This window comes from Schistocerca gregaria, chromosome 5 (assembly GCF_023897955.1).
Source record: "Schistocerca gregaria isolate iqSchGreg1 chromosome 5, iqSchGreg1.2, whole genome shotgun sequence".
Taxonomy (NCBI): domain Eukaryota; kingdom Metazoa; phylum Arthropoda; class Insecta; order Orthoptera; family Acrididae; genus Schistocerca; species Schistocerca gregaria.
The window spans coordinates 315,456,161-315,468,678 of record NC_064924.1 but is presented as its reverse complement, the minus strand read 5'-3'; the positions used below and the strand labels follow the sequence as shown (position 1 = coordinate 315,468,678).

At 45.4% G+C, this 12,518-nt stretch overlaps 1 protein-coding gene across 1 annotated transcript in view; it reads right to left on the bottom strand.

Moving 5' to 3' along the window:
* Positions 1 to 11,911, bottom strand: part of LOC126272337 (pro-interleukin-16-like) — a 612,371-nt gene extending 600,460 nt beyond the window's left edge. The window contains exon 1 of the mRNA XM_049975121.1: positions 9,176 to 11,911. Within this exon, the coding sequence (XP_049831078.1) occupies positions 9,176 to 9,413 (238 nt within the window). The 5' untranslated portion in view covers positions 9,414 to 11,911. The remainder of the gene's footprint in view (positions 1 to 9,175) is intronic.
* Positions 11,912 to 12,518: the final 607 nt, after the last annotated feature.

Below are 12,518 nucleotides of genomic sequence, written 5' to 3'. Positions count from 1 at the left end.
ACTTCCAGTATCTACTGCAGAAACGGAAGAAAAAGTACTAGGGTTTTAATATCCACGTTCACAAATAAATATAAAGGTGAGCTAAATAATATAAAATAATTACAGCTCAAGTGGGAATTAAATATGATCATCTGGACCATTGCAAAGGGTGCTTTTCACATAATGTCTATTCGGACGTTACTATGAAACGTAAGTCAGTGTAGCCTTTGACTGACTTTTTTCGGAATCTAAATCCAGAAATAGTGAAATCTGTATAGTAGATTGTTTGCATGTAGGTCTTATGTACACAACAGGCTAAGGCACTTGGCTCCTCAGCTGCCACGAATCACGAGTGGATTTGTATACTTAAAACCTGGGAAATAATCGTCTGGAAACCATAGCCTTTATTTTCACTTGAGTTACTTGAGCATTCACGGAGCTATCCGGCTGTAGCTTCTTCCATACGAAACCAAAATGATGCAGATAAATTTCCTATTTTTGCTAAATGTTCAGATTTGTGTGAATTCCTAAGGGACCAAACTGCTGAGGTCATCGGTCCCTACACTTACACACTACTTAAACCAACTTATGCTAATAACAACAAACACAACCATACCAGAGGGAGGACTCGAACCTCCGGCGGAAGAGTCTATTTTTGCGAAACTTGGGGGCTTGCTGAAAAGTAATCTTGCATGTGAAACCTCTTACAGCTCTTTAAATAAAACAAACGTTATTAACATTCTACATCTTTATTCTTCCTGTCTACGTATTTCTTAAGATAGACATCCTGCAACGAATACACTTCTCCCAACGAGAGACAGTCTGCTGATGCCGTCACTGTAGAATGTTTGATTTTGTTGACTGAAGAACAACCTCATCTCTGCTTGGACTATTTCATCATTATCGAGGTGAAGTCCTCGAGGGTATTCTGTAAGGTTTTGAAACAAATGAAAATCGAATGTGAGATTGCATAGAAGTTGATCGATGACAGTGAAGCCAAGGTGTCGAACTGTTGCAGATGTCGCAGCGCTCGTGTGTGGTGTGGTGGCATTGTTATCCTAAAGGAGAGGGTGCTCCATGTGTAGACGAACTCTTCGAATTCGAACCTGGATTACAGCACGCTGTTTCTCACGCACCGACATAGTTAAAGTACACACTGCCATGTTACACACGCACTACTATTCGGAGCCCGGTAACGGCAGACGGATGCAAATATGTAGACGTGAGGAATAAGAATATGGAATGTTAATGACGTTTGTTTTGTTTAAAAGCCTTTAAGAATTTTCGCATAAAAAATTCAGAGGCATTTTTTTCATCATGCTCTCGTAATCATTACTGCAGAGGTACCAAGGTTCTATTATTAATTAATTATATCAAAATATCGTGTGAATTTTTGAAAATACATAATGAGCGGGGAGGGGGCACGATAACACGTTGTACCAAACATTATACTGGGAGACTTTGAGAGATAGTTCTGTGATGTCAGTACGTTATGGTATAAGGATACTATAGAGTATGTTATTATCTACTAGTTATATAGCTATATGTAGCTAAGCTAATGGAGATTTTTGACTCACGCTAGATGGATTCGTATGTATCATAAAGTAATACATTATAGCTGATCAATTGATTACTCTCTCGCTGCAGTAGTTGCTCAATGAGAGGACCAAGTTTTCTACAACTCTTGTGTAAGTGCGTCACTCCCAGGGAAGTGTTAGTGTGTGCGACCGTCCTGGTTGTATCAGTGTTCTGTGCACTTTCGAGCGGAGACAGTACCGACGTAATTATTCAGCAGGGTTTATGGACGTACTGTACTATAACTGGACTGTCACCGAGTGACAAACTACACGTTTAAAAAAAATAGTTATCAAGTTACTCGTTGATAAGCTATATAATAAGGTATATAAAAACATGTTGCCCCAGCATTGTCTAACATCCTTTGCACGTGTGAAGTAACACGAGCGTTTTTTAACAATGTAGACAGTTAAATCTTTCATTCTAGAGAGCCACAGGAAATGAATGCACTTGGGGAAGGGAGAGAAATCGACTATTTGCGGAATCACCTGCCGGATTAAAACCATGTGCTGAGTTTTGAAATTCTTAGAGGGGCAACGGTCAAGGCTTCACGGATTGGCAACGCTTTCTATGCGGAGAGCACCTCGTATCTTCGAACTCATATAGGTACAACTCATTCTTCATCCAAATCTTGTCAGCCACAGGTGTTAGTGTCACAGTATCATCTGGGAGCCTATGCAGACGTGAGAACTGTGGAAGAAATACTAAACTACACTAGACTCCTGTAGGAGAGTGACCTGTCTCTTGCCCTTCTCTTCCTCCACTGACGCAGCCCCATTTATTGTTCGTTTCATTCCAAAGTCAATATCAAATTCGAACTGACCGTCGCCGGTAGCAACTAATATTTCGTAGAAGAAATTCAAAAATAAATTATTGGTAAACTTTACCCAATTTTATCCAGGTGATATAGCAGGATACAGGAGGTTACCGCCATACCACACATGGACGTATTTCACAGAATCGGTATAAGAAGTGACTGCTTTGATGTTAGATCGTGTATTCAGGAATCGATCATATATGTTGTATGAATAAATAGCTGCAGTGCCCGACGTTACACGGTATTTTTCATACCTGTCACATAAAGTAAATGGCCCTGTGCCATGTTGACACTCATAGCTAATGCAAGACGTATGGGAAACTGGAATTGCCTTAAGCCGAAGATGGGTATCGCCGCTGTAATTTATTCTGGCGGTAAGAACTGCAGTCAGTTTACCTCGATATATTTCTCTTGTTAGGCATTTAATTTTTCATTAATTTTCTTCATTGTTTCATCTCACTGTAGGAATTTGAAGCAAATAGGCCAACAGCTTTGAAGAAGATGAGAAGATTAGAGCTTACCGTCCTGTAGACAACAAGGTCATTACAGACAGGTCAAGAACTGTTGAAGTAAATCGGTTAAGTACATTTCGAGATGTTTGGTAACATATATATACGTGTGTCTTCCCAGATGTTCATTAGGGGATCCTGTAGAAACTGGAAGTAAATTGTCCAAGAACTTTTAGAGATTTTTGGCCTGTCCCCTTTATGCGAGGGCTATTCGAAGAGCAAGCTCGGATCAGTCACGAAATGGGAAACACTTTAAAAATCCTATGAAGTTTTTCACAAATGTATTGGGTACTGTCTCTAGAAGGCCTCTCGATCGCAGCACAGAGCTCTTCTCAATTCCGAGCACACAGTGAGCACGTAAAGATACTTAGAAAATAGTGTCTCCCGCCAAGTATGAGAGCGTGGTGAGAGATTTCGCCTGATGTCGTGCTACCCACATAGATACATCAGCGTCACTGAAGTGCAGCGGGACGAAGTCTGTAAGCTTTCACATAATAAAACAGATTTGTACTGCGTGTCCTCGAGATGCAACCGTCAATAACGACGGAAAGATTGAAATCAATTTCTGCTTCCTCTCAATTGTTAACACAACAAAGAAAGAAAAAATAAGACATATGTACATTGCAGAAAACAGAGCGACGCCTCAAAGGGGGTGGCGCCAGTGCGTTTCAACAGCGGTGGTTTGGCACGTGCCTCAAATACAGGAGACAAAGAGTAATCACGAGGAGAAAACGGAAAGTCCGTATCCCGATTTCCTAGAAACTTCTCTCAGTGGAAGAGGGATCATAATAAGCGAACACGTGTTTCGGCTTGTCTGTAGGTACTCGACCATTTCTGAGAAAACGACGGCAGAAGTTTTCGAGGTACATTATATGCAGTTTAGCGTGCAAATGGTTCAACCAAAGCGGTGGCCCAGTGTTCGAAACACGATTATTATTTATTTTTGTTTTTCATTTATTTATCCATGTCTGTGGAAGATTACTACACGAATGTTTTCCAGTGTATACTGATATGACGTTGTCCTTATTCGTCTAGTAATTGTATGTAAAATGAATGAGTTAAAAAAAAGAATTGTAAATTTTTTGCGTGGAATTCCCTGCAGCGCATCTTCTTCCATAATCAGTTACAAACGCCTGTTTTCAGAAAAGTGATCCGTTACGCATGGTTTGCCTCGAAACTATTGCCAACGCGCAACATCCTCAGTAAAGGTAAAGGTGTTTCTTTTTCGAAAGAGATTCCTACGAAGAAATGTTACTGCGACAATCTGCCTTACCGAGATGCTGGGGGTGTTCAGCATATCAGTGTTTTGAATGTTTCTACGATAAGTGTCATCCAGCGGAACGCACCAAATCTTCCTGAAGAATGAACTAATTTGAATAAATAGAAGAATCAATATAAGAATTGATATGAGAATGAAATATCAGAATACGAGAATTTAAAAAGGTTGTACACTGGAGAAGATAAACTTCTTTGCCAATATCGCTAGTAATTACCTCTATTCTCGATAGCTGGTTTCGGTAATGAATGTTACGATCTTCAGATTTTCAACAGACAGATTACTGCATGTTTTCTTAAAATAACAGTAAAAGCACTCTTTGCCAGCAGTGGTGGCGGAGCGGTTCTAGGCACTTCAATTTGGAACCGCGCGACCGCTACCGTCGCAGGTTCGAATCCTGCCTCGGGCATGGATGTGTGTGATGTCCTTAGGTTAGTTAAGTTTAAGTAGTTCTAGGGGACTGATGACCTCAGATGTTAAGTCCCACAGTGTTCAGAGCCATTTGAACCAAAAGTACTCTTTCTCATGAATTGGCAGGTACTTAACAGGCCGGAAGACGGATGTAACGGTATGTTTGGGCTAAAACAACTACATACACAGTGAAATGATAATTAATTGAAACCCTCAGCTGGCGACAGGTGTTAATGATATACCTCGAAGGGGAAAGATGAAAATGTGTGCCGAACCCGGGATCTCCTGCCTACGGGGCAGACGCTCTATCCATTTCTTTTTTTTTTTAGTTTGTTCGTTGTTGATCATTGTGTTCGGTCATTGCGGACGTCACATGACATCCGTTAAAGTTCGTTTTGTTGATCCTTCCACTGAGATTTTTTTTTATTACAGAGGCCAACCAGCTCTCTGACCGAACACGCTGAGCTACCGTGCCGGCAAAATTTTACAGTGTAGGAGAGTTTTGAACTTATGACCCTCCATGCAACAGTGTATCCATCTGAGCCACCGAGGACACAGATGAATAGCGCGACTGCAGGGACTTTTCCCTTGCACGCTCCCCGTGAGACCCGCATTCCCGACTGTCCACAATCTACCTAAGTAAAGTAAATAATAGATATTTGCTCATCCACTCATTACTCGCGCACATTGAGACGACGATTCCCGTGAGAGTTCGGGCAAACTGTGCGCATTCGCGGAGACGAAGGTCAATGGCTGGGTAGCCTTTAACAATATATATGAAGATAGTAGCTGTTCTCGACAGAACAGATACCATTGATGACCGTGCAGCTTCTCTAGAATAAATGGTTATTAAAGGAAACCGTCAGCTGCCGACAAGTGTTGTTGATATACCTCGATGGAGACAGCTCAGGTGGAGCGTGTAAGGGATAAGTCACTGCACTCGCGCTATTCATCTGTGTCCTCGGTGGCTCAGATGGATAGAGCAAGTGCCATGTAAGCAGGAGATCCCGGGTTCCAGTCAGGGCGGGGCACACATTTTCAGCTGCCCCCATCGAGGTATATCAACAACATCTGTCGGCAGCTAAGGATTCCAATCAATTATCATTTATTCCAGAGAAACTGCACGGTCATTAATGGTATCTGTTCTTTCGAGAACAGTTACTACTTCATATACATACACAGTTATTCGTCACATACATCTGTCCTATGTCACTCATAACAGAGCACATCATTGCAGGCAGAGTACTATCACTGCTATTTTAACAAGTATGCAGTAACCTGTCTGTCGAGATCTGAAGATTACTGTAACCGGTTATCGACAATAAAGGTTGTTATTAGCGATCTTAACAAAGAAGTTTATCTCCTCAAATGTATTATCACAGATCGCTTCTTGCTGCTCAGAATGAGTAAACTAAATTAAAAAGACCGTAGCCCCTCAATATACCATACATATATACGCTGTACACTGAGATGACATAGTAATGGGATAGTGATATGCACTTATACAGATGGTGGTGGAACCGCGTACGTAAGGTAAAGAGGGGCAGGGCACTGGCGGAGCTGTCATTTGGAAAGTGATGTGGAACGTTTTCCCACGTGATTATGACCGCACTACGGTAATTAAAGGATTTTGAACGCGAATTGTTGGTAGGAGCTAGACGCATGGACCATTCCATTTCGAAAATCTTTAGCGAATTCAATGCCTCGAGAATCACAGTGTTAAGAATGTGCTGAGAGTACGAATTTTTAGGCATTGCCTCTCACCACTGACAACGCAGCCGCCGACTGCCTTCACTTAACGTCCCAGAACAGTGGCGCTTGCGCAGAGTTGTCAGTGCTAACAGACAAGCAGCACTGAGTGAAATAACCGAGGAAGTCAATGTGGGACGTACGACAAACATATCCGTTTGGACAGTGCGGCGAAATTTGGCGTTAACGGGCTGTGGCAGCAGACGATCGACGCGAGTGCCTTTGCTAACTGCAGGACATCGCCTACAGCGCCTCTGCTGGGCTTGTGATCATATCGGCTGGACCATAGAAGAATGGCCTGATTAGTTGAGCCCAGTTTCAGTTGGTAAGAACTGATGGTAACGTTCGAGTCTGACACAGACCACACGAATCCGTGGATGCAGGTTGTCAGCAAGGTACTGTGCAAGCTGTTGGTGGCTCCATAATGATGTGGGCTGTGTTTACATGGAATGGGCTGAGTCCACTGGTTCAATGGAAACGAACATTAACTGGAAGTGCTATGTCCGGTTTCTTGGAGACAAACTGCGGCTATTCGTGGACTTAATGTTCATGCAAATAATTTTCAGCTGCGCTTGTGAGACGAGCTAAATCGGGGGAGTTGGTTCGCGAACTGTATCTACAGTGGCATACTGCATTTTACATCTTACCACCTTCCAGATGACGTATCTCAGCGCTGCGTCCTCTTCTCAACACGTCCCGGATACCCTCTGCCCGCCACGCTGCCGGCAGCCACCCCGGCTCTTGTTCGAATTCCCACGTCCCTATTGGCTCAAGGCCAACCTCCACCCTCTACAGTCCTCAGCATCAATCTTTCTGAAGTCCCACAAGCAATCCCTCTGTTTAACTTCCCCTTTTTCTCTTTTGAGAAGCCTACTGCAACTACTGACAATTTTTAAAACACCTCTTCACTTTTCTAGCCCCAACACATTCGTACAACATACCATCACGCACACTGGAAAGATACAGGAAAGATGAGGAAGTCTGACACATTGGAAAAAGTAATCCGAATAAAACACTCACTGACTTAACAGATGATGATAATGCTGCAATCAGATGATCAACTTCTGATGTCCCTCAACTGGGATTTATTCAACTGAGACACGATTCATGAAGCGTCTTCAGAGTACCGCTTCACTATTTCTCCACAGAAATCTGTCTCAATAAGGATGGTCAGCCTTGCTTTGCTCGCGAGAGAGGTTTAAACTCGTCACACCTCCAAAACAAGTGGTTAATGCCCCTCAGCTAATTAACTGCGCTGTACTGGAAAACGTTGACCGCTAACAGATCACACACCACGTCTTGAAAGGAGGATATAAGATGAACATCAACAAAAGCAAAACGAGGATAATGGAATCTAGTCGAGTTAACTCGGGTGATGCTGAGGGAATTAGATTAGGAAATGAGACACTTAAAGTAGTAAAGGAGTTTTGTTATTTGGGGAGGAAAATAACTGATGATGCTCGAAGTAGGGAGGTAATAAAATGTAGACTACTAATGGCAAGGCAAGCGTTTCTGAAGAAGAGAAATTTGTTAACATCGAGTATAGATTTAAGTGTCAGGAAGTCATTTCTGAAAGTATTTGTATGGAGTGTAGCCATGTATGGAAGTGAAACATGGACGATAAATGGTTTGGACAAGAAGAGAATAGAAGCTTTCGAAATGTGGTGCTACAGAAGAATGCTGAAAATTAGATGTGTAGATCACATAACTAATGAGGAGGTATTGAATAGAGTTGGGGAGGAGTTTATGGCACAACTTGACTAGAAGAAGGGATCGGTTGCTAGGACATGTTATGAGGCACCAAGGGACCACCAATTTAGTGTTGGAGGGGAGCGTGGAGGGTAAAAATCGTAGAGGGAGACCAAGAGATGAATATACTAAGCAGATTCAGAAGGATGTAGGTTACAGTATTTACTTAGAGATGAAGAACCTTTCACAGGATAGATTAGCATGGAGATCTGCATCAAACTAGTCTCAGGACTAAAGACCACAACAACAACAACAACAACACAGTGTTAATGTTAATGGATGACAAAGTGCCATGTCACCAGGCCACAGTTGTTCGCGATTGCTTTGAAGAGAAATGATCTGCAGAGACAGCATTGTTCAGTATATCTGCAGGGGACTTCCAAAGACTTGTTGAGTCCATGAGGTGCCAAGTTGCTGCACGTCGGGAAAAACGAGGTCCGACACAACGTTAGGAGATACATGACTTTTGCCTTCTCAATGTATAGTTCAAAAATGTTCAAATGTATGTGAAATCTTATGGGACTTAATTGCTAAGGTCATCAGTCCCTTAGCTTCCACACTAATTAACCTAAATTATCCTAAGGACAAACACACACACCCATGCCGGAGGGAGGACTCGAACCTCCGCCGGGACCAGCCGCACAGTCCATGACTGCAGCGCCCGTGACCGCTCGGCTAATCCCGCGCGGCAATGTGTAGTAAAGGTATGAGGCTTATTGTGAAAACCAATTGTAATTTTACAATTATGGAGTGCCCTTCTAATCCGTAACTCTTTTACGGACGTGGGTAGATAAATGAAAGTAATAAAAATAAAATAAAATGAAATAAAACAAAGACAATAATCGGGTTTTGAGCAAGGGGCGCACAAATTATGAAGTTGCGACAGTGCTACCATTCAGTGTGAGAATGCCGCACGGCAAATGGCACATAACATACCCTGAAAACACTGAGTGTTGGTGTTTCAGAAACGGTCGAGTGTTTATAGATAAGCCTAGAGACGTGTTATTTTGACTCCTCTCCCCCTGGGGCGAAGACTCTGCCAAATTGGTCTATGGCACTTGCCGTGTTCTCCTCGTCGAGGATGTTTATGTTCAAAAACCGCGCACTGACCTTTGGGCGGGCGAGCGTCTCCGGGCGCCGACAGCGTGGAGGCGGCGTCGCTGAAGGAGTCGTCGTGGCGGTCCTGCTGCTGCCGGGAGGCCGCGGAGGCGGCGGCGGCGGCGACGGAGGCGGCGGTCGGGGGCGGCCCGCGGATGCTGTGGCGGAGCGGCGTCATGCGGAGCAGGCGCGGCGCCGCGGCGTCGTCGGCGTCCACGGCGGGCGCCGAGTGGTGGCCGAACAGCACCATCGCGACGGCGGGAGGCGGGCGCGGACTGGCCGCTAGACGCGCGCCGTCTGCACCGGCCGGCGACGCGAGCGCCGCGGCGGCGAGGGCGCCCAACTACGCGCTCCGCCGCCTTCCGGGAGCGCCTCCTACTCGCCTGCCTTACACGGACGGCCTTGCCGCCACGCACTCCGGCCCGTGGCGTACTGACTTCGTCGGCGCCTATGCGGGGCTATCACGCTCTTGGAGCCCAGTCCGTCTCCACTATCGAGCACACGCTGCTGCTCTACTCCCTCTCTCTGGCTCACTACCGCCACTTCACGCTCTCCTTGCTGTATACTGAAAATCACTGTCACGTGAAGACGCCTCGACTCAGTTGGTAACAAGCTTCTGTGAATGGGCTGTCGCGAGCTTATTTCTTCTTGCTAATCCATTTTCGACTGCGCTACGCTGTTATTGCATAAGCTTCCGTCGCACTAGCACACGCTGGTGGTCACAAGTGTCACAGAAACCTAAACTTTTTAAGCTAAAGATAGCGAACTACTGATGTCGTTACACAGCGTATGACTACTGTTGTGGGCGTAGAATGGAAATATGAGTTTGTTTAGTGGTGTACTCCAGCTGTCTACCGACTGCTGCTCTATTACGACTGGATATACCTCGTGCGTGGATTTAATGGAGGCAGGGCCCTCCAATTTGTTCTGCAGCCAACAACAAATAAAAATTATGTCACTACTCGCACTAGCACACACTGATGATCACAACAGTCGCAGAAGCACTGATGGACGCCCTTTTGAAGCTAAAGATCGTGGACTACTAACATTGCTACACAGTGTTGCACCAGCAACGTGTAGTCATAATAGGGAAATATCGTTTTTTAGTATTGTAGTCCAACTGTCTATTGACTGCTTCTCTGTTATCGCTGGATATACCTCCAGTGTGAACTTAATGGATACAAGACATTCCAGTTTTTTCTGTACCCAGCAACAGATGTCACTACAGTCTTACTTGTGCTACACTCCCACTGCACGTATCAAAGTACTACCTAATGTATAACAGAGCTTCTCTCTGGCACTCTAGTATCTCTTCATCGGTTAGTTACTGTGTATGGAATAATCATGTCCAGTGATATATGGAGTCTGTCAGAAGCTTCTATTAAAGTGCTATCACAAGGCTCTTCGTTATTGCTAGGCCATTTCTGGCTGCTGCTACAGTGCGACTATATACGTCTTAGTTGCAGCAGGACACACCAGATTGGTCTATCTTCGTGCAGACAATGGTGGACCACTGTTTTAGAAACTAAATATGTGGCTGCTACTGTTACACTTGCAAAGCATAGGCGTAGTGGTGAAAGTGTGTTCTTCTAGCGTAGTGCTTTCCTGCTGTTGTGCTTCAAGTGTATCTACAGACTGTTGCCTTATTATCACTGTGTAAGTCTGGTTTCTGAACTAATGGATGTAGGAGACTCCGATTTCTTGTGCAGCCAGCAATCGATGAGGATTACTTCACTACAGCCTTTCCCTTGGGCCTACACTTGCAGTGTATCGACCAGAGTAACAGTTCATTCCAAGCAGCCTCCTGCGGAGGTGGCTATGAATCGCACTGACTCGTTTTTAAGATCAGCACTTTACTTCTTACTACGCTATAACCATTTGACAGTTATGCAGAATTCTTACTCAATCACGAGAGTATCCATGAAACACCTTCTTCAATAAATTGGTGTCACAGTCTTCAAGATGGAAGGTGTTTTTCAACACCCTGCTGCTTCCTCAGTTTCTGAAATACTACGCAGTGGACAACGATGTCAGATATATGGGTGACACGTAAGACCCGATCTCTGCCTTGCGGCTGCACAAATCACCTGTGTCAGATGCCACTGCAAACAGACTCGATGCAATATACGACAGTGTATTTGACGTCGAATTTTCGGCAAGGAAAATTTCAGCACAAAGTCGTCGATGTGAACAGGCACAGAAATTGTGGCTCCAGACTTATTCGAATGCGAATGAGACCGAACCAGCTCTGAGAAATTGCACTTCCTAGCTTTCACACACTGGTTATTTGAGAACAGGATCACACGCAACGGCGTTACTGCACCTTTATAAGTGATATGAGAAGCAGGTTGGTTAACGGTGAGTCACCACGTGCGTGGGGAGCACTGTACAGATGTAGAAATCACTGATGAATGAATCGGACTCGTTTCCGGAACGAGGAGCTACACTGGTGAAAAGCGCATAACTTGAGATGGCGCGGTCGGCGCAGGTTGTCTCGGAGCCCAGACTGAGGCGCGAGCCGGACCAGCGCGCCAGCTGTGGACCCAGGCGCTGGCGAGACACCACTGCTGCTGCTGCTGCTGCTGCCGCCGCCGCTGCCGCCGGCCGACTGAACGAGCGAGCGTCTGCCCTCGCGACTCGCGCCCGCTATAGCAGAAACCGCAGCGGGGGGCCCGCGTCTGCCAGGCGTCGCCGTCGTCGGCTGGCGATCGCTCCTGGGGCAAGGCCGCGTCGCCGCGGGCGCGCGCTGACTCAGCCGCGCAGCATTCCTGCGGCCTGCGTGGAGCTTCCCTCCCCCGCCTCCTCAGCGTCCGCGATCTGCAACACGACAGGCCGCAGTGGGCGAGGGCGGCGGCTGACGGGAGCTGGCGAGCAGGGGCGCCCCCCCCCCCCCCCCCCCCCCGCCTTCGCAGAGAAACTCTCCGCTGCAAGAAGCGCGGCCTGCCACAACACGCGGCGCCCCGTCATACTAACGACGCGTTTCTTCTGGCTGTCCCCGGGCGACTTATCTCCTGCTCAGTGTAACACCTACAACGCCTCTCGGTGTTAATAAACCAAAATAGCTCCCAAATTAGCTCCCATGCCCTCGAAATATAAATTCAGAAAATGTCCCAAGCCCCTCCACAAGGGGTAATTTACGAAATAGAAATAAGAGACGAATAGAGGGAAATCTATAGTAGAAAAATGATAGAAAAGGAAAAGAATTTCAATCATAAATTTTGGAAGCATGGGAGGGGGCAAAAACGATGGAAATGGTTACATTATTAGTTATTCTTACATATGAGAAAATCAATATTATAGTCACAGAACGTAGGTCTTGAACACCAAAGATAGCGTTTACTAAAGTATAAATACA